This window comes from Capricornis sumatraensis, chromosome 23, assembly GCF_032405125.1.
Source record: "Capricornis sumatraensis isolate serow.1 chromosome 23, serow.2, whole genome shotgun sequence".
Lineage (NCBI taxonomy): Eukaryota > Metazoa > Chordata > Mammalia > Artiodactyla > Bovidae > Capricornis > Capricornis sumatraensis.
Window position 1 is genome coordinate 41597742 of NC_091091.1, and position 25350 is coordinate 41623091.

At 45.4% G+C, this 25350-nt stretch overlaps 1 protein-coding gene across 3 annotated transcripts in view; it reads right to left on the bottom strand.

The window, feature by feature from the left end:
* The window catches only part of FGFR2 (fibroblast growth factor receptor 2), a 105202-nt gene that overhangs the window by 56875 nt on the left and 22977 nt on the right, over positions 1–25350 (bottom strand). For 2 of the 3 annotated variants that reach the window (XM_068961793.1, XM_068961792.1), the window contains exons 3-5: positions 20351–20617; positions 19401–19478; positions 9528–9697 (exon numbers count right to left, since the gene is read on the bottom strand). In XM_068961793.1, coding sequence (XP_068817894.1) covers positions 9528–9697; positions 19401–19478; positions 20351–20617 — 515 coding nt within the window. The remainder of the gene's footprint in view (positions 1–9527; positions 9698–19400; positions 19479–20350; positions 20618–25350) is intronic. The other variant, XM_068961791.1, reaches the window with a different exon arrangement.

A 25350-nucleotide genomic window follows, 5' to 3' on the forward strand; every position in this document is an offset into this window, starting at 1 on the left:
ACCACTGAGCCACCAGGGAAGCCACCAGATTAAACTTGATCTTAGCTAAAAGGCCATGAAACACACCATTTCCACACCAAGAATCGGGGTAAACCGAAAGAAACTACAAAAATGTATAACGTGTTATCTTCAATATGTTTTTCTCAATTCCCCAGGTTTTGAATGCGCCAGCGTTTCTGCCAATTAGGTCAAATGCACATAAACCATCTTTGCATTCCCAGAAGAGGAATGTGAACATCTAATAAACATATGAAAAGATGTTAACCTCATTAAGGAGCAGGGAAATGCAAATTAAAACAATAATGAGACACGGTTACTCACCAGTTGATTAACAAAAATTAGAAAGATCAGTGTCATTGAGCACTTGGTGAGGGTGGAGGGAAACAGACTCATAACAGGAATGAAAGTTGAGAAAAATATTTCTGTAAAATAATTTACTCATACCTATTAAAACAGACATTTTGGGGGGGACCTACTTAATTCCACTTCTAGAAACCTTGTCTACACAAATAAGAGCAGAATTACTTCAAAGCTCATGACAAAATCATTGCTTCAAGCACAGCCTGTAACAGAAAAAAATACTTGGAACCCATGAGGAGCAGACTCATTCATAATGAGTAGTTTATTCCAGAAGACTAGCATACAGCCACTAAAAAATATGAAGCATTCTTTTGTCCAGTGCTGGTAAAATATCACTAATAGTTATTGATGAATGAAAACAAGTAGCAACGGCAACCCACTCCAGTACTCTTGCCTGGAAAATCCCATGGACGGAGGAGCCTGGTAGGCTGCAGTCCATGGGGTTGCTAAAAGTCGGGCACAACTGAGTGACTTCACTTTCACTTTTCACTTTCATGCACAGGAGAAGGAAATGGCAACCCACTCCAGTGTTCTTGCCTGGAGAATCCCAGGGACGGGAGAGCCTAGTGGGCTGCCGTCTATGGGGTCGCACAGAGTCGGACACAACTGAAGCGATTTAGCAGCAGCAGCAGCCTGAATGCAAATGTCTATTTATGATTCCCTTTTGTAAAAAATACAGACACACACACACACCCCACACACACCCTTCTAGGTGCATATAGGCCTGAATCTGTAAGCATGACTTATATACAAGGTAAAATCAGAAAGAAAATATACTAAATTGTCAGTAGTATATAACATATATATAATATAATTAAAGCAATGGGATTGAAAGTGTTTACACTTTCCTCATTCTCACTTTTTAAATTTAAACATACATCCCCCATGCACACAACAGAAAATGTGAACAAAACTCCAGGCGAGGAGCTGCCCCGCGGCAGATCCACCGCACGTGTAGCTCTCTAGCAGACCGACCTCAAGAGCCGGGAGAATCGAAAGCCTGCATCAACCAGCACACGCACAATTCCTTCTTTTCATTCCTGCCTGTGGCTAAATCTTTGTGGAATTCATCAGTATTTTTCATCTGCCAAGGAACAAAAGGAGAGAGCATGGGGTTTCAGAGCTAATGTTCACTAAAGACTTTTAAAAATAACATTTCAATACTTGAACCAAGTTGACTAAGCGAACAGCCTACGCTCTCTGACTTGCCATCCAAAAACTAGACCCACAAACATTCCATACCCTGTCATTGCAAAGACAAAAGGTGACCCAGACAGGTTTTTGTTTTTTTTTTTTTTCCTTTTCAAAATTCCTCTGTTACCTAAAGCCTCCGAATTGCCTGTTAAACCCCTAGCCTGTAGCTGACAACCAGGAATGTCCATTGAGTTGGTAGGACACCAAAACACCTGGGTGAAAGGTCAAAGATCCAGCTGTCACCTGGATGTTTGCTTTCCACATTGCAAAAAACTCTGGACATTTCTAAATACCCAGGTGTTCAATAACAAGCAGAATAAACACCCAGAAGCTGGACGGAAAGTTGAACTCTGTGCCAAGTTGAGGAATGCAGTGTCCATATGACGGTAAATATTCTCACAACTTCCTTCCACCAGCATCAGGGTTCAAACGGGTTCAAATTATAGAGAAGGACAGCCCTCCCTTTTAACTTTGGCCATCATAAAGTGCCCCATGAACTGTAATTCAACACAGGCCAGCTGTCATTAGGACCCACAAAATCTTACTATCCCCTGCCAGATTCCCATTTTCAGCTGGTTCCTAGGGTATTTCAAATCATCTCTCTGGGATGTGTATCTATGAACTGAGCTTACCTGTGCCAAGCACTGGGGCACGTACTGCTGCCTATCACTGGGCAGACGTGAAAGCAAACACCTGTTTAATGCTTAAACACCAAGTTTGCTTTTCAGGTGGTGTCCAGAGAACAGGGCTGGGCGAGCGCTGATCTTCTAGGACCTGTGGCAGAAACTCTTCCCTCTACTCAGTAAGCGATGGATCTCTTCGGAGGAGACAGGAAGGGAATATAAAATGCAAGCCTGTTCTCTTAGATGTCTATTCCCTAAAAATGCCCAGAAAGGTGCTCTGGGGACAGACTGCCAGTGGGGTATCCACTGCCTTTTGAACTTAACTCTTCAAAAATTTCAAGGCCCTCCTTAAAAAGCTAAACACAGAATCACCATATGATCCAGCAATTCCATTCCCAGGTATGCAACCAAAGGAATTCAAAGCAAGGGCTCAAACAGACACTAGTACCCTGATGTTCACAGCAGCAGCATCAACAGTAGCCAAAAGGTGGAGGCAACCCAAGTGCCCATTAACAGATGAATGAATAAACAAAACGTGGTCTTATCCATATAATGGAATATTACCCAGCCGTCCTTGTAAAAGAATGAAGTTATGATTCACACTACAACATGGCTGAACCCTGAACACACGAAGTGAAATAAACCAGACACAAAAGGACAAATCTCCTGTGATTCCACTCATATGAGACACCTAGACAGGCGAATTCAGAAACAGAAAGTAGATGAGAAGTTACCAGGGCCTGGGGAAAGGAGGAGCAGGGAATTAATACTTAATGGATACAGAGTTTCTATTCTAGGGGATGAAAAAGTTTTGGAAAAGAAATGACAATTTTTATGCCACGCTTTTACCACACATGCACCCAAAAAAAAAAAAAGAAAAAAATCTCCCAGGTCATGGACACTAGAAGAACAGCATCATATCATCCCCCAAGCACCCCCGACCCACAGCTTTGCTCTCAACAGTATGCCTTGATTCATCTGGTATTTATGTGCTCCAGGGAAGTTATTACCATCTCTGTTTTTCATTTATCATAACAGTGGTTTTTATTTTATTTTTTTAAACAAAACATGGAACCATGTTTGAAAAAAGCAGTTTAATAAGAGCATGAACTTTGGAGCAAAAAATTGCCCGGATCCAAATGGCAGCTCTGCCACCAAGGAGCCATGTGACAAGCCTCATCTGTAAAAGGGGTGGAACAGCTCACCTCTTTAGGCCAAAGTGTGATGCACACAAGAGGCACCCAGAACAGTCAAGACACAAGTGAACAGACCACACATGCCAGCAGATACCAACTACACCTGCTTCTCATCACAGACAGCCTGATCTGAGATGAAAGTAGAAACATCTTAGTTGAAAAAAAAAGCTCAGCGAAGTATATAAATATAGTACAAAGTCACATTAGTCGTGACTTTTCCAAATAAACATACTTTGGGGTTAAGCATAACATTTAATAACCTAGAAAATGTAAATCTAATCTACCCATCGAAACAACCAGTTATGATCATAAGAATATGATTTTTTTTTTTAGTTGTCTTTTCTTGGACCTGAAATATACTTGGAAACTAACAGTCTATGCTGTACAATGCTTCTCTCTGCCAAGTAGTTCCATGGAAATTCTAACCTCTTGAATGCCATTGACCCTTGTGCCAATTCCATGGTCATATTGAGGGAGAGATTTATCCCATGGTCTCTCCACGGGTCTTATGCAGTTGGTGGCTCAAAAGATGGTTTTCAAAAATGTTTTTCTCCTCTGTGCCTAAATCATTACCTAGGAATGAATTAGGAATGGAGATGGCCTATTAATCTCAGCCATCTTGTCATTTTTCTACATTTAATTGTGACAACTGTCCAGAGCCCTAATAAATGCCTAGCCTTAAAGGCAATCTCCTGGGACTTCCCTGGTGGTCCAGTGGCCAAGACTCCACGCTCCCAAGGCAGGGGGTTGGGTATTCGATATCTGGTCAGGGGAACTACATCTCACAAGCTGCAACAAAGATCCCAAGTGCCACAAGGAAGACCCAGCTCACCCAAATTAATTAATTACATATTTTTTAAAAAGCAATCTCCTTATAAAAAATTTGTGCAGTTATTTAACATGAAAAATGCCTGAGCTACATCATGGCTATGCTGCTAAATCACAAGTTTTAGGGCTGGAAAGGATCAAACATGGGAGATTCTCTATGCCAACTTCCCATCTTAAGGACAGGTGACGTGAAGTACAGAGCTTAGCCAACTTTTCAACTGATGTTAAAAAAAAAAAGCCCAGGAATCAGCACAATCAGGGAGATATGGTTTTGCTTCAAGTTATGCTTTGTCATTCTAAATAAATTAATAACATCCAGCCAGCCTTTGCCCACATACTAAGAAAAACAATAATTTGACTCTTAATCACCTAAGAATGGCTCAGCATGAGTTCTTTGATAAATAAAACTGAAACACAGAAAACCAAGGAGTTTCACCAGCCATTTTAATTAAAATGAGCTTTCTGCCCTGTTTCATAATTTTCTCTGATTTTACTTTGGTTTTTTGTGTTCCTTTTCCCTTCATTGGACACATAGGCATACCGCAGTAGATCAGGGCCAAAGCACCCGATCCATCAACAGGTAGAAAGAGCTAGACAGACAGTTGAGCCACAGGAGCACAGCCGTGGTTTATGGAATGAGATTTATGAAGGAGGGGAAAAAAAAAATTCACAGAAATGACACAGTTGCATTTGCAGAAAATTTCAAGTCGATTTCTTTCAAGTCGCTTTCTAGAAAAAGACGTCTTGGAAAAGTTGATACTTTGTTTCTTCATTAAATAAAAGAGCTAATGGCTGGGAATGAGAGGAGAGGTCATTTAGACCAGGTATGTGAGATATTAGCTTCCCGACCAGGGTTCAAACCCACACCCTCTGCACTGGAAGGTGAAATCTTAACCAGTGGACTGCCAGGGAAATCCCAGAGGCACAATTCTTTACAAGTGTATGTAGGTAACAAAAAGAACATCAGAGGGAAAGATCACCATCATGACCCTGCTCCCTACTCTGCCCTGTTCAGCCCTACGGGTCTGGAGCTCAGACCAGTGGGAGCAGCCCTCAGGGGAAGGTCAGCCTCTGTAACATTTAGCGACTTCACAGTCTGGGGGCCTGCAGACCTGGGATGGGTCTAACATAGCATTAGCAAGGCTGAGGCTTTAGGGAACTACATTTTCCCAGGAGATGAGAGAGCTCTGTCTTTTCAAGTCCCAGAAGCCCATGAAGCTCGATGGAATTTCTAAGAGTGCCCAGTATTTTCTAGAATGAATTATCAATGCCACACCTGGTGTGAAAACCCCTTAGTGAACCCAGGCTGACTACCCTTGCAATAGATGGGGCAATCTCTGAGGTCAGTCAAAGCCCATTGTCCCAGCCCCTTTCTCCAAAGAGAAAACCCATCCTGGTAAGAGACACACCCTCATCAGAGCCAGCCAGCACCCTATGTTCCAAAGGTGGTGGTGGTGGTGTTTTAATCACTAAGTCTCGTCTGACGCTTTTGTGACCCCAACGACTGGAGCCCGGCAGGCTCCTCTGTCCATGGGATTTCCCAGGCAAGAATACTGGAGCAGGTTGCCATTTTCTTCTCCAAGGAATCTTCCCAACCCAGGAGCAAACCTGAGTCTCCTGCATTGGCAGATGGATTCTTTACCACTGAGCCACCAGACAAGCCCAAAGGTGTGGTACTCTCTGCCTTCCCCCTTTTTGTAGAAAAGCAAAACAGATTTTAGATTTTCATCCCCATACACTCAAATTCCACTCCTCTTTCACTCCAGAAATGACTCCAACATCAAACAACCAAAATACTTGGGTCACTTCTGCCTCTACGAGAAGAGGCTAAAGGTTCCTCATTTTTCTTTTAGAACGTAGCTGCTCTTCATTTAGCAGGATGTTATCATCAATAATCAAAACCGAACTGCACCCGGTGAAAATCAAGCAGCGCTTCCTCATCAGGCACCCTCAGTCTTCCAGCGTGTTTATAATCACTAATTCAGACTTGCAAAAAAACTCCTCAGGCAGAATAATGATGTTGGTCCTATTTATTTTGAGACCAGGAATTTCTAGAGGCTCATCGACCCTTTGTACTCCCAGGAAGGAAATGAGCTAACCACCAGGATTTTGACTACCTTTCTGATACTGCTAAGTCGCTTCAGTCGTGTCTGACTCTGTGCGACCCCATAGACGGCAGCCCACCAGGCTCCCCCGTCCCTGGGATTTTCCAGGCAAGAACAATGGAGTGGGTTGCCATTTCTTTCTCCAATGCATGAAAGTGAAAAGTGAAGGTGAAGTCGCTCAGTCGTGTCTGACTCTTCACGACCCCATGGACTGCAGCCCTCTAGGCTCCTCCGTCCATGGGATTTTCCAGGCAAGAGTACTGGAGTGGGGTGCCATTGCCTTCTCTGTCTGATACTTAAGCTATATTTAAATAAATCATTGAGGGACTTCCCTGGTGGTCCAGTGGTTAAGACTTTGCCTTCCAATGCAGGGGATGAAGGTTCGATCCCTGGTTGAGGAGCTATGATCCCACACGCCATGCAGTCAAAAAACCAGAACATAGAACAGAAATTATATGGTAACAAATCCAATAAATGCTTTGAAAGCATAAAAAAAATGTTTTAATAACAATTGGAATTGCATCCATTATATTTCCAGAGAACGTCTGGTGGTAAGAACAAGCCTGCGTGTGTGTGGTCAGTCACTAAGTCATGTCCAATGCTTTGTGACCCCATGTACTGGAGCCCACCAGGTTACAAAGCCTGTCCTTCGTCCATGGAATACCCCAAGCAAGAATACTAGACTGGGCCCTCCTCCGGGAGATCTTCCCAACCCAGGGATTGAACTTGAGTCTCCTGCATTGCTGGGGAAGTCTTTACCACTGGTGTCAGCTGGGAAGCCCAAGGACAAGCCCAGGGGCCCAATTTTAGTGGGTTAACCCTTTCTTTACAGCCAGCACTGCCTAATGAAATCTGTGTCTGTTCATTTCTTTAAAAAAAAAAAAAAGCCAACTCCAACCTCACTGTGCCCATCTAAGGACGGAACAAAGAGACAAATCGCCCTTCTGCTACCGCTTCCCCCAAAGAGCAAGTTGTGGAAGACAAGTGTCCACTCCACAGCTTCAAAGGTATCCACCTTCCAGCCGATGCACTTCACACATAAACTGCCCACATGTGCACTTAGAAATGCACTCGGAGGCTTTCCCAATTATCCTCTGGGCTTTTGGCTTCTAGAAAGCCATCTTTCAGTGTTAAAAGCCATAAACTCTTAGAGATGAAAACACTAACCCCCTTTGGAGATGAGTCACTGGGGATGGTATTCCAGGAAAGGGCTCCAGGGCACCTTGGGTGGAGAGAAGCCCTACCTGACCACAGAAGTGGCGACACAGGGACTCGTGCGTCACCCAGAGTGATGCTGGTGTGTTAACACAGGTGAGAAGTGCACCAGGGAGAGTCCTCCTAGGTACCACCTTGCTGCCACCAAGAAATCCGCCCCCACGTGATTCTTAAGGACCTGGCGTCTGTCTTCACACTCTGTATTATCCACAGCACAGGCTCCTCCAATGGTCCCTGACGCTCACGTCTCCTGATATTCATGCCCTCAGTCACCACCTCCCTTGGTGACTTGCTTAATGCAGATAACAGCCATCAGTGGTAGAATGGCTCGTCCACAATTAGGTTGCAAAGGCTGTGACCTCAGTCTTCCTCATGCTCTCCTCTGTTCTTGTCTGTTCTCACAGCTGCCATGCTGTGAGCTGCCCTACAGAGAGGCCCACGTGGCAAAGAACTAAGGGTGGCCTCCAGCCCATGGCCAGTGAGGAACTGAGGCCCTAGTCCAACAACCTGCAAGGAACTAAACCCTGACAACAACCACGAGAGTGAGTCTGGAAGCAGATTCTTCCCTGTTGATCCTTCAGGTAAGAGGCCAGCCTTAACTGAAACCATAATTACAGTCCCATAAGAAGCCTTGAGCGGAGAAGGCGATGGCACCCCACTCCAGCACTCTTGCCTGGAAAATCCCATGGACGGAGGAGCCTGGGGGGCTGCTGTCTATGGGGTCGCACAGAGTCAGACATGACTGAGCGACTTCACTTTCACTTTTCACTTTCATGCATTGGAGAAGGAAATGGCAACCCACTCCAGTGTTCTTGCCTGCAAAATCCCAGGGACGGGGGAGCCTGGTGGGCTGCTGTCGCACAGAGTCAGACACGACTGAAGCGACTTAGCAGCAGCAGCGGCGGCAGCAAAAAGCCTTGAGACAGAAGGCCAGCAAAGCCACCTGGATTCCTGGCCCATGGAAGCTGTGAGTAGATAAATGTTGTTGTTAAAGCTACCAGTTCTCGGGGTAATTTGTTACGCAGCAATGGGTAACTGATACACCCACTCATGTTCCAAATGCACCAAAGAATTTCACAGTAAAGTTCCTTAAGTCTTCCTCACATACTAAATTCACAAAGCTCTCCCTTTCCAGGCTAACTGATCTGGAGATTCTGTATCACTCTTTCTGAGACAATCTTCCTTCCAGCTTAGCCCAGAATCCTTTCCTGATCTCCTTTACCTTAGTGTCTCAAGGAGCCAACATCACTGAACAGCCACAGGACAATACACTCCTCTAATTCCACCCATATCCGTGTCCTGATGGCCAGAGCTTTATCTGCCTTCCTGCTGGACAAGGACCCCTGATGAGCTAAAGGCTGTGTTTTGCCCAGAGCCTAGAACGGTGCCGGCCACAGAGGGCACTGGATCAATGTCTGCTGAATGGATGAACAAAGGCCTGAAGGGGCATCTTGGGGGAGACGTTGTCCATTTCAATCTCTCCAGTGAGTGATAAGACTGTATTTCACCACCTCCTGTAACGGGCTCTTCAGAATCCTTGAGGATGGAGGACAGGGAGATTGCCTCTGTCATCTTGGAAACGTTCTCTCTTAATAAGTAATGTTTCATACCCCAGACTCTCATCCGAGTCCATACACTATTCACACAATCCTGCTCAAACAGGGCAACTGTACGTCTCAAATTCTGCTCTAGTTTTAGTTTTACAGACCATAAAACATATAGAAAACAGACTCTCAACTTTCGACCCTTCTTTTATTAAACTCTCTTCATATAAAGAACAACACAAACGGGGATTATGCTTTAAAATCACATGCAAGTCCGAGGTAACTTTTTTAAGATAGCAAACGTGGTAATGATCAATTATGATAATTACTGATTTTTTAAAAAAGAGAATATTCCTTCTATTGTTTCCTGCTAACCTTTGACTATTTAAAAAGTGAAAAAATAAAAATTTAAGTCATAGTATTAAGTATTTTTAAAAATGTATTTTACAAGCTTCGTTCTACCTTATAGCCTCCAATGCGATGTTCCTGCTTAAATTCCTTCCCGTTTTTCAGCCACCTCATGGTTGGTGTTGGATTTCCCCCAGCTGGGCAGCGGAACTTGACAGTGTTGGCTGCTGGGACCGCGTGCAGCCGTTTTTCCATCTTTTCTGTGTTGGTCCAGTACGGTGCTCCTGTTTTGGAAAACGACATTAAAACGTACATAGATGGACAATTGCATCTCCATCAATAAACCCCTAACAGGTTTGTATGTGAACGATCTGACACTTTCAAAACTTTGGGGTAATATTTATCAATACATTAGAGAAACATTTTCTGAAGTCTGATCCAGCTGGCCTCCCAGAAGGTCCCTGGAGATGGGCTGCTTAAGAGTTTATTAACAGGGAACTTTTCTTTCCCTTGTACTTGCTGCCAGAATATAAATTCATGAATGTTTTAAAATGCTACTTTAGACACAAAGCCACAATACATACAGTAAGAACAGCTGAGTTCCCCCCACCCCAAAAACTATACCATTTTAGATCGCCGCACCTGTGAAACGATCACACGTACACATAAACAAATTGTGTTCGAAAGCCACATCAACTTATCCACTGGCGCTTTAAAGGGTGATCAGTAGTATAGCTTATCATCTCAACCTGTACATATTCAGTCATGTCTGATTCTTTGAGACCCCATGGACTGTAGCCTGCCAGCCTCCTCTGTCCATGGGATTTTCCAGGCAAGAATACTGGAGTGGGTTTCCATTCCCTTCTCCAGGGGATCTTCCCAACCAAGGAATCAAACCTGAGTTTCTTGTGTCTCCTGCATTGGCAGGCAGATTCTTTACCACTGAGCCAGCTAGGTAGCCCTTTTATTTGCAGATATGGCCCCAGAAGCTCTCACACATTTAATTCATAATGCTGACAACAATTCAATTATAACCCCTGTTTACAGATGGGGAAACTGAGTCACAGAGCAGTAACCTGCCGGAAGCCACAGAGTTAGAAGCGGTGCAACCAGGATTTGAGCCAAGGCAGTCTGATTCTAGGGCCCACTGTCTGTCTCCCCGACCTACTCTCAAAGCACTGGAATCCATACTTTCAACCTCCCTGACACACAGGACTAGCATCCAAGATAGACAGCCTCAACTGGAGGCATGCTGTCTCCTTTATCAGTGCTCAGGATTTCCGCTGACAACATCCTGTACGGCGATTTAACTCTTCACACGCGTGTTTCTGTCCCAGCAAACATGTGACCAAAATCCCCATATCCCCCTGCCCAAAGCATCCATCAACAGGGCCTGGAACATCCAAGAACATTCTAGAACACTGAAATTCTAGAAGACTTATCCATAACTGCTTACAAGGGTTAGACTGAGCAACAATTCACACCCCCCACAAACCAGAGGCAGTGTTGCGGGGAAGGGGCTTTGTCTCCAGTATGATTTAGAAGTTTCCTCTCCTGTTTTGTGGATGGCACAGCACATTCCTGGCAGGGTACCAATGCCCTTCACTTAACAGCCAGGTTGTCGTGGTAGAAAGAGGAAGTGGAACTACTGCATTCAGAACACCCACCCCTCTCTGCCTCACCCTTGCTCTTGAAACCTGCTATAAAAGGTGGAGTGAGGGTTTCTTAATGCATTGTGTCTTCTTTACCCATCTGCTTATCTAAGTGTCAAGGTGGAGGGTGGCGGGGTGGGGAGGTATGGCTGGTATGGACGTGATGCTAAGGCAGAGCCAAGTGAGGCAGAACTTCTCAGTCTGTGTTCCAGAGAGAGAAGGCCCAGGGGAGGGTGGGTGGGGAGCCAGGGCAGAAGGACAGAGCCACGTTCTCGCCCCTGCATCCAGTTGCATCTGTAATGAGCAGGCAACTTGGTAGCCACTTGACTTGGGCTGTCAAACGCCCATAAACACACCTAGTCTTTTGAGGGGGTCCCCAGGGAGTACTCAATTTCTATTTATCACAGGTCTCCCAGGGCCTGGCATATCCCGAAATAATTTCAATCATCTTTCATTTGAAAAGCTTCTACTTGGCAAAGTCCATCCACAGCCACTGAAAAAGAAAGTGTTAAGAGCACAAAATAAATAATGAGCTTTGTCGTTACACAAAGGCTTTTACAAAGCTGACCTAAATGAAAGGCATACCTCATGCAGTCAGGTGTCTGCATTCATGTCATCTGTTTAAGTAAACACAATAGCCTCTTCATATGAATTAGCTAAATATTAATGGAGTCACTCTTTCAGATACCAACAATTACAGCTGCCCTGATCCTATGGAATGTCTTTTCTTTCTTTTTTTTTTTTTCTTAAATAAAAGAAATCAACAGATACGTGCTGTGTACCATTAGGCACGGTTTCCGTATTCCCTGGGTTGAAAAGCAAACTGAGCTTTCAGCTCTAGGAAAATTGCTCTGTTCCTCTCTCATAGGGCTAAGCTGTGGGTGAGCCTGCAACCTGCCCGGGGATCACCCACACCACACGGGCACCTATGGCTGTAGCCTGTGGCAACAGCACACTGGCAACGAGCACCTTTTACTTGGCCCTGGAGTAATGATTTAAGGACAAGAGTGAAAGAATTTTGCTGGAATTTCTGGCAGGTAGCCACTTTCCTGGGGTGAAATTTCAATCATCAAAACTGCACCTATAAAACCTGCTTGTGCAAAACAGACACGGCCATGTGTCTCTCCTAAAGGCTCAGAGATCACAGGTGAGTGGGGCACCATGAAATCTAATCAACAAAGCAGAAGCCAATCGCCTGCATGACCATCACTGGAAACCTGAATTCATGACATCTGCTCTCCCTGAGGAACTGTAAAGCTCGACTCAACAGAAAGGGCCAAGGTTTCAAGGTTCCCTGAGTAGCAGCGATGGGTCACCGCCAACCCCCATGCAACCCCACTCTGGGTGGTAACATCACACAGGCATGATGCCTTCCTTCATGGTGTCCAGCTCACAGATTTTATTCGGAGTGTGATGCTGGAGAGGAGGGGCTATTTTAGTGTTTTACAATGGCTCTTTCTGAAATAAACTAGCTTTGCAAAACTTGAAGAATCTGGACGGTCTAGAAAAATAATTACAGGAATAGCTCTGCTGTGCTTCCAGCATCAACGTCCTCTGCAAACTCTTCCTGTCTTCAATGTTTCCCGCCGTGTGTGCAGTGTCAGACATGTGGACATGCCAGGGCCACCCCTCCATAAACTACAATGCAGCTGGACAGAAACAGAGACCAGGCCAGGGAAAAAGCTCCTCTACCTAAGGAGGCCCGCTTCCATCCAAGGTGGTGACCAGCATGAACAACTTCCATTTGCAGGAGGGACTCAGTTAACAAATTAATGATCTACAAAGGCAGAGACGACTCTAGCACTCGGTAGGCACTCAGTATCGATGGCCAAGGCCACATCATGTTGCCTGAAAGAAGTGTACGGTCTCCACTTTGCAAACCTTCCCTGGTATAATCTTAGCGATCTATTTAATAGAGAAGGAACTGTGGTACAAACCCCCAATGACATAAACATGGATCATACCTAAATCAGAAGTAAAGAAGTTGACCTAGACATAGGTATGGCCCTTTCTGCTCTGACATGCTCAAATCTTCTGACGTAGTATGTAGCAAAAGTACGACATAGTCATTAAAAACTAATAATGACCAAGTTAAAGGGACAGTCAGACCCAGCCAAGATAAATAAGTACAATCTCATCCTCAAGATTATCCTACTCATTGTCATCTTCTACACTGAAACAGATACTGTACGTTAGTAACGATGCCAAGGAAGTACAACTTTAATACAGCAGAAGCCTCTTAACATGGGTCTGATGAAGCAGATTCATAACCCACAGAAATGTCCCTCAAAGTTCCCTCCACACAGCCTTTCTTAACCCCCTTCATCCCACCAATAAAGATCCCCTCCTCCTGCTCTGGGCCCCCATTCTCTCAGTTATGCATATGTTGCCATGCCCAGGGCGTTTCTATACTGAAATATATTCCTTTCGATGTCTGCTGACCAGTAAGAGTGGATCACCTGGAGGTTACAGCTTAAGTCATCTTCAGATGATGGAGCAGACACTCAAGCGTTTATCGAATGGATGGATGGACAAATGGATGGATGGACACCAGACGGAGAACTGTAAAAAGCTTGAGCTATAAAATGAGGGCGTTGAACTCAAAGTTCTGATAAGGCCCTTCCCAGTTCTAACATTCTTTTCAGGTATCTGTCTATATCCTACACAGATACGGATTCTGTCAGCAAATGGTGGGATCAGAGGCTTTGTTCTGACCATGTGACTTAAACCTAAGGAGAAAAGATGGATTGCTGAGCCTGTTCCCACAAAAACTCTTATGTATCTCAACTCAAACATCTAAGGTTTACGGTGTTCTCTCTCTTTCTCAAACCAAATAGAGGGAATACAGCCTGGGGGTTTAAAAGAAAAACATGAACTCCTATTACCATGTACCAAAGGAGACCTCACTGGCCATCTGGCCCAATGGCTGGTATGATCAATGTCATTCAGAAAGGTTAAGTGATGTGATCAAGGTCACACGGCCAGAGGCTGGGCCGAGGCTAGATCCAAGTCTCCAGCTCCCTGAGCAGTGCTCTTTCAACCACTCCATGCTGCCCTTTGAACTCCCCCATGGTAATTAAGTCAAAAGTTCAAGATTTATGTGAGCTGTGGCTGCTGATGACTGCCAACTGTATTTTTATTGATGTAAAAATAATAATAAAAAAAAAAAAACCACAGCCTGTTTCAGCTCCTAGATTAAGCCTCACAAACTCTCTAAAGCCCCACTAAAGCCTCTGTCTTAAGTCTATAATTAGGGCCTTTAAAAATATCACTAATCAGGACATTTCAATGCTTTGACCCTCAATGAGGGAAGGGGTATGTGTCTGAGAGCTCTCCCCTATCCTTGTCACAGACTGCACTTCCTCTGACTTCAGTTTTGCATAGAGAAAGAGAAAACAGACAAAATATGAAGATGTCAGTGAAGGTGTGACTGCAGGGGGCAGGAGGGCTTTATTTGAGAAGTTTCATTAAAAACGACAACTTGCTGATCAGCAAGGCATTCAGTAAGATACACTGTAAAACAAACCAGGCAAAGTGACCCCCTACTGGGAGACCAGTTGCCCACGGAGGTCCCCAGGCTCTGCCTTAAAAGGGGACCGCCGATGGAGCAGAGGAAGGCTGAGAAAGAAAAGATATTGAACCTGGCTGAGTAGATGGAACATCATCACTGGCTTCTATGATGAAACACCCAAACCATGAGATGAGGTTTCACTGAAAAGGAATTTCAAAAACTTTATGCAGCTTATGTATTTTTTTTCAAAAATGCATTTTCTTCAACTCCTGGAAACTTCAACACAACTAAGAAACTAGCATTACCAACTTAGAGACAATCTCTACCAAGAACAATCTGAATTAGAGAAAATGTGACCATGATCTGCTACCATCAGCAGGCCTGAGATTGAATCTCAGGCCAAGAACCTTCATTTTCCCGTTACTGCCAAAAAAAAAACCAAAAAACAAAAAAATCCCCTTTCTCCCTAGTATGGAAGATGGGCAGCTGCAGGTCTCAAGGAGAATAAAACCAAAATCGAAAATTATCTTCTCTCTCTTCACTCAGTAGTAAGAACCACACTCCACTTGATACAGCTGTCTTACTATCAATTCCCTCTAGTTAAGCAGCCAGCCTGAACCTTCTGTCAATCACGTTCTTCCCAAGAAGTCAGTCTCAAGCTCTTCAGAAACAATAATCACTTAAACACAAGCTGGTGGTAATAAAAGTACCTTGAAAAAAATGGACAGACATGTATACTTACTTGCTGCCAGATAATCCATTAAGATACCAAGTACCTAGGGAAGGTAAGGACTAGTTAAGTTATGCTTTTCTAAGCTAAAAGATAAAGCTTGACTTTCAAAATCCTCAACCTGGATGCATTTCAAAAATTAGCATTTGAAATCGCAACTTTCTGTCCAGAGAAAGTCTCTTTCACCAAAGGGCATATGTAACAGCATTATTTCCTGGCAGCCAGGCTTGTAATGACATCACAAGATTGTTCTGCTCAAGGAACCGTCTAGCACTGGTAAAGTGTGATGTCATCAGCAAGTCAGCTGCTAAAATATGACCGGAGAATGCCCTTCACATCTGTGATGGAAGGACCTGACTTAAAAGCGGGGGGGCGGGGGGGTTAGATCAATCAAATCAGCTCACTGGAGGGATTTTCAAAGCACGTGCAGCAGGATGTTAATAGATGCTATATTTTAGAAAAGGGCAATCAGTTTGGAAAACCCTGGGAATGGACAAAAAGAAACAGATGTTTTACTACAGAACTTTTCAGAGCTTGTATTAGGCTGATAGATGCCATAAGTCTTTGAGAAAGGGTTACGGTATGAGATATTCTCCAAATTCATTTTAAAATACAGCTGATTTTTGGCAGAGGATTATTCAGAACCAGGGTTCCCAAGGATACTCTTTGAGAAACACTGACTTATTCTCTTCATGTACAGACCAAACCTGAACACTGCTCTGTTTTCAACGGGATCCGTAAAAGAGATTCTGGGAGGACGGTGATACCACAAAATATTCACTCAACATCTGGGCTAGTCATTGCCCTTCAGAAGCAATCTAAAGGGAAAGGCAGGTACCATACATTGTACAATGGAACATGCAAACACTCAAAGCCACTCAAACGGCCAGTATAAACAAGGAAATCTACAGAGGAGCCCACTTTTGAGTTAGGTCTCGTAGGATGAAGTAGAAGTTCAGATATACCTGAACACTGCAGAACATTCCCATAAAAATCAAATCAGACCTGGAGCTTAATGGATGGCAGTTTCATGGCCAAAATGCAACAAACCTGCCTTAATTTTTGACTGTTATTTTTACCATTATATTTGGCTATCATGTTTTCTGTACTCTGTACAGAATCTAAAAAGAACTCTACCAGGCAGATAAGCTTGCCTTCTTAGAGTGCACTGCCAGAATTAGATAAATGAGAATATCAGCAACCGGAGTAAACTGCCATCTATTTTTCAAGTCAGATGATGGACAACTAACGTGGACCAAGCCCCAAAAAACTCTTCTTGGAGAAGCTCAGAAATATCACTGTCAGCAAAGGGTCACTGAAGCATCCTTTGTTAACTTCACTAAAGGGGAACTTTCAAACACACCCCAGGGGCATTTCCAGACAATCAGAAGACACCGAAGGAATCCATTTGGACGCATGAGTGGTTTCCAGGTGGCTGAAAATGCAAAGAATTTGGTGCTTCTACAGTTTTCCCTATTAATCAGGTCAGGCATTTGACACTCGAGGTGGCAAAAAATTGTTTTAATGGCAACATCCCCTTCCCCACTTTGCCAATTACCCTGGCCGTGGCATTCCTCTGTCCACGCCGGCCACAGCTGCTTAATCTCAGCCGCCCCAGGCCGCACCTGTGAATCACACCAGCCTAATCACAGTAACAGATGGCAGAGGCCACGCAGCCAGCTAAGAACTGCTATCACTTTAAATCACGTCTAAAGTTTCACGGGCCCCAAAGAGAGGCAGTTCCCGACCACAGTATCTCCCTGGTACAGCTAACACCAGTCCTTAATCACCCCAGAGCACCCACTTCAGGGCAAAGCTGGTGTCATTCGAGAGCTAATTACAAAGAACCCTGGTTGCAAGGTGAAGGCACGGCGATTCACTCAACGTGGGCTGGCATTCATTAAATGGAACAACCTACTACCTGGGCACTGGGCGGTCAGCACTAGTGTTCAGGAAGCAGAGAGAGTCATCAGAGAGGGAGATCAGACAGAGAAGTAGTTCGTTCAGCCTACTTGTTACATCACCTATACCTTCCGTTACATTTTATTACTTCCTGCGTATTCTGGGTAACATGCTGTCAGGCAGGGGGCTGATCACTAGGACAAAGGTCTCCGGCATGCCGACAGAACCTCACTGAGTCTGACGCCCCAGACAGTGCAATGGCTACCACACGTGGGTACCACATTAGAGCTGCCCACGACTCTGCGAGCACCCTCCTCCTACCTGCATCATCACCCTGGGAACTGGCAGAGGGGCATGGCGATCAGACAGGCAACAAGCCTACGGCGGAAATTGCAGCTCGGCTTTGTGTTCATCGAGTCACAGATTCTCAGTCAATAAAACACAAACAACTCCTCTCTTCACCTTAAGAGGTTGCTGGGGGCACTGACTGAACCAGCAGTCCCAGCAGAGCCTGCCCTGAGCAGACCCTTCTCATCACCGTCAGGCTCACAGCCTCTTGTGCCAGAGCCAATAGTAAGAAGTGAGTGACATGTTCTAATCTACCAGTGTTTCATTACTAAGTCACAATAATAAGAACAACCACCTCATTAAAAGGCTGGTACAAATGACAGTGGAAGACACTTTCACTCACCCTGTCACCCTCTGTTTTACCAACAAGCCTTCTAATAGTCAACTCCTATTGGAGGCAGACCTGTGTGTGTGTGAATCCCTAAGCCAGCGGTTCTCACACTTACTGTGCAGCATCAGAGTGACTTCCAAAGCTTCTAATTCAGCAGAAGGTCCTGGGTGGACCCTGAGAATCTTCACTTTTAGTAAGTTCTTGAGTAATGATGATGCTAGTGGTCCAGACTGCAAGCTTTCTCTTGTCAGAAAGTGAAAACTAATATAAGCCAAAATATATCCCTTTTTGCCTATGCCGCTAGGAGACGCAGAGACAAATCTAGTTCCCCACTGAAGAAAAACATCCCAGGTGCTGAACAACACTGATTGTCTCTTCTTCCTTGAAAAAGCCCTGGATCTATTTTAATAACTAAGTGTCCCATTATTTAGGTCTTGTTTAAATTTATTAAACTGACTAATATCCTTTTGAGAAAAGGAAGACTATAACGTCGAAGACTATAACACCCAAGAATGCCAACGACCGACGTAAGGTCACTTTGGAAATATTCCAGCCATGTTATTGGAAAATACAACTTGCTGTATTTAATCTTTTATTGAATAAACACTCACAAATGTTTTTCTGAGCAGTGTACAAATATGCACTCACTAATCTTCATAACAGCCCCCAAAGATATTGTTATTATTCCCATTTTACAGATGAAGAAACTGAGGCACAGAAGTTTAATTACTTGCCCAGTTCAGCAGTGTTGGAGAAAGATTTGAACCGAGGCTGCACAGCTCTGAGAGGCCCACATTCTCACTCACCAAGTAAAGGTCTCCTAGTGTCAGTTAAGACAGTGCTCTGACCTGTCCTTAAACATGCAAACAGCATTCGGTGTCCCCCCTTTCCTACTGGCAATATAAGGCACACTTCTCTTATTTCTGCTCAGCAAGCAATAATATCTTAGCAGGCCACGATTTCACAACCTCTGCACTATCGACATTCTGGAGAAATTCTTTGTTACGGGGCTGTCCTGTGTACTGAAAAGATGTTTATGAGCAGCATCCTGGCCTCTTTGATGCCACTAGCATCACCCCATTCCTTCGGTGAAACAACCAAACATTGCCCCGTGTCCCCCAGGGGAGGGGGAAGGAGGAGAATCCCCCCAGATGGAGAACCACTGGGTCAGGCCAAGCAACATCGACAGGAAGAAGACAGGATGTCATGTGATTCTGCTGGCTTTACATCTCCAGATAGCGAGGAACCGGAGGGGAAAAGCAAGCCAAGGAAAGAAAAGTCGTGAGTGCTTTCAAAAGAAAGTGGCTACTGACACAATAAGAAAGGACAAACAGTACAGAAAGGTGTTCAGCAACACTGCTTTATTCTCAGATTTGAAAGTCAGGAATAAAAGACACAGTGGAGAAGTGGGGACTGCAGTCAACAGCATCCCAAGGAGTCGCCAGGGAGACAGCTACGAGTCAGGACTTCCCACTGAGCTCTCCTCTCTCGGGGACGTTCGGAGACTACTTACTCTTGCTGTTACTGTTCTCACTGACAAAATCCTCCGAGCCATCTGCGTCGTCCTCATCATCTCCGGATGAGATGGCATCTGTATTCAAAAGAACACAGCCATGGTTGTGTTTTTGCAAAGCAAAAGGTTGCAATCATCTACAACTCAGGCCTCCTGGAAAGGGAATTCAACAACCCAGGAACCCAGGCAAAAAGGAGTCTGAGATCGTGTTTAGTTAAGATGGTTTTAATGGCTTAAATTTCCTCTCCGTGATGACAGTTGGTCTCTATTATGATTCTTCTCGTGTTCTGCTTTCACATTATTTAACCATGCTATAAAATGGGATATACTGGAACGGGACTTTAAGCTTCAAACGGTATTCAAGTCCCCAACAAATTTACTGATTGTATAATAGCTGAAGATTCTTTCCAACGCAATCTTTCAGCACTCGGGGTCTCCTTCAAGAAAGGAATTAGTCCCTAGAAAAACTTAACCCTGGGGTCTTCTGACTGTTTCCTAATAATCTGAAAAAAGAATTTTAAACTCAGCCACAAAAGGGGACCTGGTTGCCACGTGGAAGAAAAGTCAAGGAGAGAAACTCAAATTTTAACAAAAGGAAGCAGAAACCTTTGGCATCCAAATTTCAGCCCTATGTTCTAAATGCCAAGGATGCCCGTGGTACAGGAGTTTAAAAAAAAAAAAAAAGATGTATTTTTTCTTACTTATAGGAAAGTGTGCGGTCTTAAAAATGCAACGTTGCACATGAGAACCCTGTCATTTTTAACGACCAGCCTCTCTCATATACCAGGTCCCACAGAAGAACTTCAAAAACAGATCAATCACCAACTGTGAAGCTCTGTGCCCAGTATCCAATTAGCAGACCCCACTGTGGATTTCACTGGTCTGATAACACTTTACCCAGAAAAACGACTACAGGGAAGAGAAAGCAGAGGACTGGCAGGCTGACTCACCTGTAACATTGACCATGAAGTAGACTGTCTCACTGTCTACGTTCCTAGCAGCAGTACAAGCATAGAGGCCGGAGTCTCTAGGCGTGGCACCTTTTATCTGCAAATACTCCCCAATAAGCACTGTCCTATTGTTGGGCCCCAAGTGTACCCCATCCTTAGTCCAACTGATCATGGCGGCATCTCGCAACAGGCAGCGCAACTCTAGCGACTCCCGGGGCGCAGCCACGTAAACTTCTGGTTGGGAGATTTGGTATTTGGTTGGTGGCTCTGCAGAAAGGCGGGAGAGAGAAGATGGAGACAGATGGGAAAAGAGGAAAAGGAGAGAACGTCCAACAAAGGTCAGTGGAAGCCCCTTGACTCCCAGGAGAGGCAGTTCACGGTTTTTTTTTCTTTTTTTCTTTTTTTCGCAAATGGCCCCAGGGGTGTCTGTCTGCCTCTTCTTGTACCCCAGGAACCTGCCCTCACCAAGGAGCAGAGGAGTGTCTGAAACCAACCAGAGGAAGCACCCAGCGAAAGCTGCCCCACTGAGTCTCCAACAAACCTTACAGCATTCAACACAAACCCAAAACCCGACTGGCAAGGACACTGTCCAAGTTTAAAGTCGACTGTTGATCCAAAGCCTGCTTACCACCAGTACCCAAAGAAGTCTCGCATTGTGGCATTTTTAATTTGTAAAAATGTGTGTTTTCACAAATGGCTTCATTCCACATGACTGCGCTGTGTACACACACTCACACAAACACACACCTCTCCCTATTTGTGTGTGCTGACTTGCCCTGTTATCACAAATCTGAGCTTCTTAAAAAGAAATGCCTCAGTTTCTCAGGCTCAGATCAGAAAACTGCTGGTCTGGGAGACTGACGTCTGTGCTGTTTTCCTTAAAATGATAAAAGCCTGGAGGCCTTCACGTCAAAGCCGAAAAGAGAAAACATGCTCCAGGGAGCTGAGAGGCGGTCCCCATCGCACGAGTGTGTGGTAGTCTCTCGGTCATGTCCGACTCTTTGTGACCCCATGGACTGTAGCCTGCCAGGCTCCTCTGTCCATGGGATTCTCCAGGCAAGAATACTGGAGTAGGCTGCCATTTCCTTCTCCAAGGGATCTTCCCAACCCAGGAATCGAACCCAGGTCTCCTGCATTGTGGGCAGGCTCTTTACCGTTTGAGCCACCAGGGAAGCCCACTTAAATGGATCTTAAATCGCACTTAAGTGGACCCAAAGGAAGATGCGGAGGCCTGCAGGCCTGGTGCTCTATCTGGAGAGCTGGGTGCCTCCTTGCTCCCCAACCCCCACACAGCCCAGTGTCCAGGCTTCTCAGCCTTCTTCTGCCTTGTCTCCTCAAGAGCTTTTCCTTCCTCCCTCGCCTCCCCACTGAACCCCGCCCATCCTTCACGCCCCTCCTCGCGATCACGCACGCTCTCCTGGATGAGAGCCTGCCACCAGCCACCCCAGCCCAGAGCAAAGTGGGTCTCTCCCCTTCACCAGTTCCTGGGGATGGGCCACATTCCAGATGGACTTGTCCCGTCCCCCGAGGAGATGCCCAAGATGCTAGAGGGAGGGCTGATGTCTCTGGTTCTTTGCGAGCCCCTCCCCTGCCCCAGGCAGGCACATGGAAGGTGATTGTTACAAATCGGATAACGGTCCCAGTGACTCAAGAGGTAAAGAATCCACCTGCAGTGCTGGAGACACACAGGAGATGTGCATCTGGGTTGGGAAGATGCCCTGGAGGAGGGCATGGCAACTCACTCCAGTACTCTTGCCTGGAGAATCCCATGGACAGAGGAGCCTGCTGGGCCACAGTCCATGGGGCCACAGAGAGTCGGACATGACTGAGTGTGCACACGGTCCACAAGCATGCAGGGCAAAACAGGCCCGGGAGGACCTGGCCTCTGCTAACAGAGTGAGCAGGAACTGCGCGTCTTTAAGGAGAACAGCCAGAGCCGCTGGCTGGGACCCACGAGAGTCCATGAACTGGCTTTCAGCCTTCACAGAGAGCACTATGAATGGTACCCGGAGTCCCAGGCCCAGAAAGCACAAAGCGTCTCAGCTCTGGGATGGCTCCGAATCTGGTCAGCATCACAAGGCAATTGTTTTGTCCTTAAGTGTGGTCTGGACAAGGGTCCCACATGAGACTGAAATACAGTTACTTCATGTTTCAGTGCCAGGGTCCAAGAACAAGCGAGGGCCACATGCATCAGGTTATAGAAATCCGTGCTCCCCGACCCCTGACCACCACCCACTGTGGAGGGCCAAGGCTCCCCAGAGGGGCACCTCCCAAGGCAACCATACCAGCAAGGGCCCAGACACTGAACAGGATGGGAACATAAAGGGGTAATCACAAAGAAAACAGAAGTCACATTTAACCTGGAAAAACTTACACCCCAAAACAGGGCAGAAAGCCCCAACTGACAAGAAGGTTACATTTCAAATGCTTGTTTTTTTGCAGTCGACAATTATTTTACTGAACACCTACTATGGGCCACATGCTTTTATCCTGGATGCTCAAGAAGCAAACAGAAACAAAAATACTCCCTGCACTTGTGGGTGATTAATTACAGAGGGGTGACGGATAACAAATATAAAATCTACAAAACTATAAAGTCTGCGGAGTGGTCCCGAGTGTTAGGAGGAAGAAATACAGCATGTTAGGGGCACATCCAGAGAGGCAGGCTCTGGACTCCAGAACAGGAGTTGGCAAACCACACAGCCTCTGGGGCCAAACCCAGCCCATGGCCTGTTTTTGTAAACAAAGTCGTGCAGGTGCACAGCCATGCTCATCGCTTACATAATGTCCGGGGTTGCTGTGATATGACAGTTGACAGATCTGGTGACCTGCAGAGCCTAAAATATTAACAGTCTTGCCCTTTACAGAAAATTCGCCAGCTTCTGTTGTGTAGGATCATCAGAGAAGGCTTCCTTAGAGAGAAGGGAAGGGCAAAATGATGCTTACAAGATACTGCTATTAACTTAGTTGCAAGGTCCCCAGATGGGGCCTCCCAAGGCTGTTTAAGTCATAATGCTGCTAAATTCAATGACTAATAAAATGTACTGAACTCTGGATCCTGAGCAGAAAAGGTATGGGAAGAGAAATGCAGGGTAGAGGGGAAGAGGAGGAGAACAAAGAAGTCAGTTTGGCCCCAAATCTCAGACTCTCTCTCACTTCCTGCATCCTAAAGTCACGGCCACACAACATTGCAATTGACAAGCCTCTCAAGGGCACGTGGCCCACCCCCTTTTACAGCTGGTCAAAGCCAGGATCAGATGTCATTTGAGTCCTGGGTCTCCCACAACTGATTACATAAACAGCACCCACAATGTTAGAATGAATTGACACTGCCTCAGCCTGAGTTATAAAATAATCGCTATTTATTAGGACCAACATTGCATGATCAGCAATTCACCAAGAGTGGTGTGGAATTTGCTTTCCTCTGAGCCAGAACTGGTCATCAAGAGATGACTGAACAAGGAAACAGCTGGACAGAGCAGCAACACTTCCCTCCCTGAAGGGAGAGTCCAGAACCCATGTGGCCCATTCTGCTCTGTCCTGTCCCCCTGGCCCTTGGAAAAGGGAAAGCCATGTAACTACTTCATGGAGGCACAGGAAGACTCTAAGACAGTTTTTTGTTTTGTTTTAAAGAAGACAAAAAAAAAAGGTAAGACATTTGCAGTTATGATGCAGAAAAATCTCTCTCCCAGACAAAAGGAAGAATTATGATTTCTCAAAGAAAAGCATTTTCACTAAGAATCCTCTCCTTCATCTGAAACAGGCAAACCACAAAGTCTTGCTGAAACCTAGGGTATCTAAAATGCTGGCCCAATACCACCAAAAAGACATCACTACCTGCTGCTGCAGGAGGAGGGCCACATCCTATTCAGGCTGGACACACAGGAGATGCTAGTGGAAGGGGTCCTGGTGGAGGACAGAGGAGCCTGGTATGCTACAGCCCATGGGGTTGCAAAGAGTGGACATGACTTAGAGACTGAACAACCTGCATGAGAAAAAGACGACACCCTGAGTTCCAGGTGCACTCTGCTCCTGCTTAAGCTTGTGAATGCCCCCAAACAGAATACTATTTTGAGAATCCAGCAAGCCATCCAATATGAACCTGATCTTCCAACTATAACTTATGGGGCCAGTCACCATCACCGTCACTCTTCAAGGCTGAAGACACTACCAAGATCACAAGCACCACTCTTTTCAGAGGATAATCAAGAGGCTACCTGGATTTATGAAAGTGAAAGTCACTCAGTTGTGTCCAACTCTTTGCAACCCCATGGACTGTAGTCCATGGAATTCTCCAGGCCAGAATAGTGGAATGGGTAGCCTTTCCCTTCTCCAGCAGATCTTCCCAATCTAGGAATTGAACCAGGGGCTCCTGCACTGCAGGTGGATTCTTTACCAACTGAGCTATATCCCATAGATATAAAATAATGTTACTAATGATGGCCTCCCAGCTCAAAAGGACTGACTGATAAGGTGACTTGAGATACTAAAAGTGTTTTTAATTTCCAAGAAAACCAGGTGAAAACTATCACCCAGCTTTCCAATGAGATGATCAGCTTCAAGGATAGTAAAATAATTCCCCAAAATACATCAATAGGGTGAGGATGTTCATTTATAAAACAAGACCATCCACCTTCAAGCTCTAAAACCATTAACTACTCCCATGGAAAATTCAGAGAGTGTGTGCTCCTCCCCCCCCAGCTGATTATTTCACAACAGGCTCATCTGAGGGTCTGGGGCATCTTTGGGGAACGCCAGCAGAATCCTGTGATACTCCCACGTAATCTAGGAGGACACATTTTAGGGAGGGTGGGTGGATAACTAGAAAGAGGGGAAGAGGGAAGAAGGGGTTAAAGAGTCAGGGAGGGCGGGCGAGTGGGGTCTACAGTGGGAAGAGGTGGAATGACACACCTAGCCCCTCCCAGGCCACCCAATAGCTCCCGCGGCCTAGTTTGCCCGCGTCAAAGCCATCCCAGGCCACGATTCCAAGAACACCGATA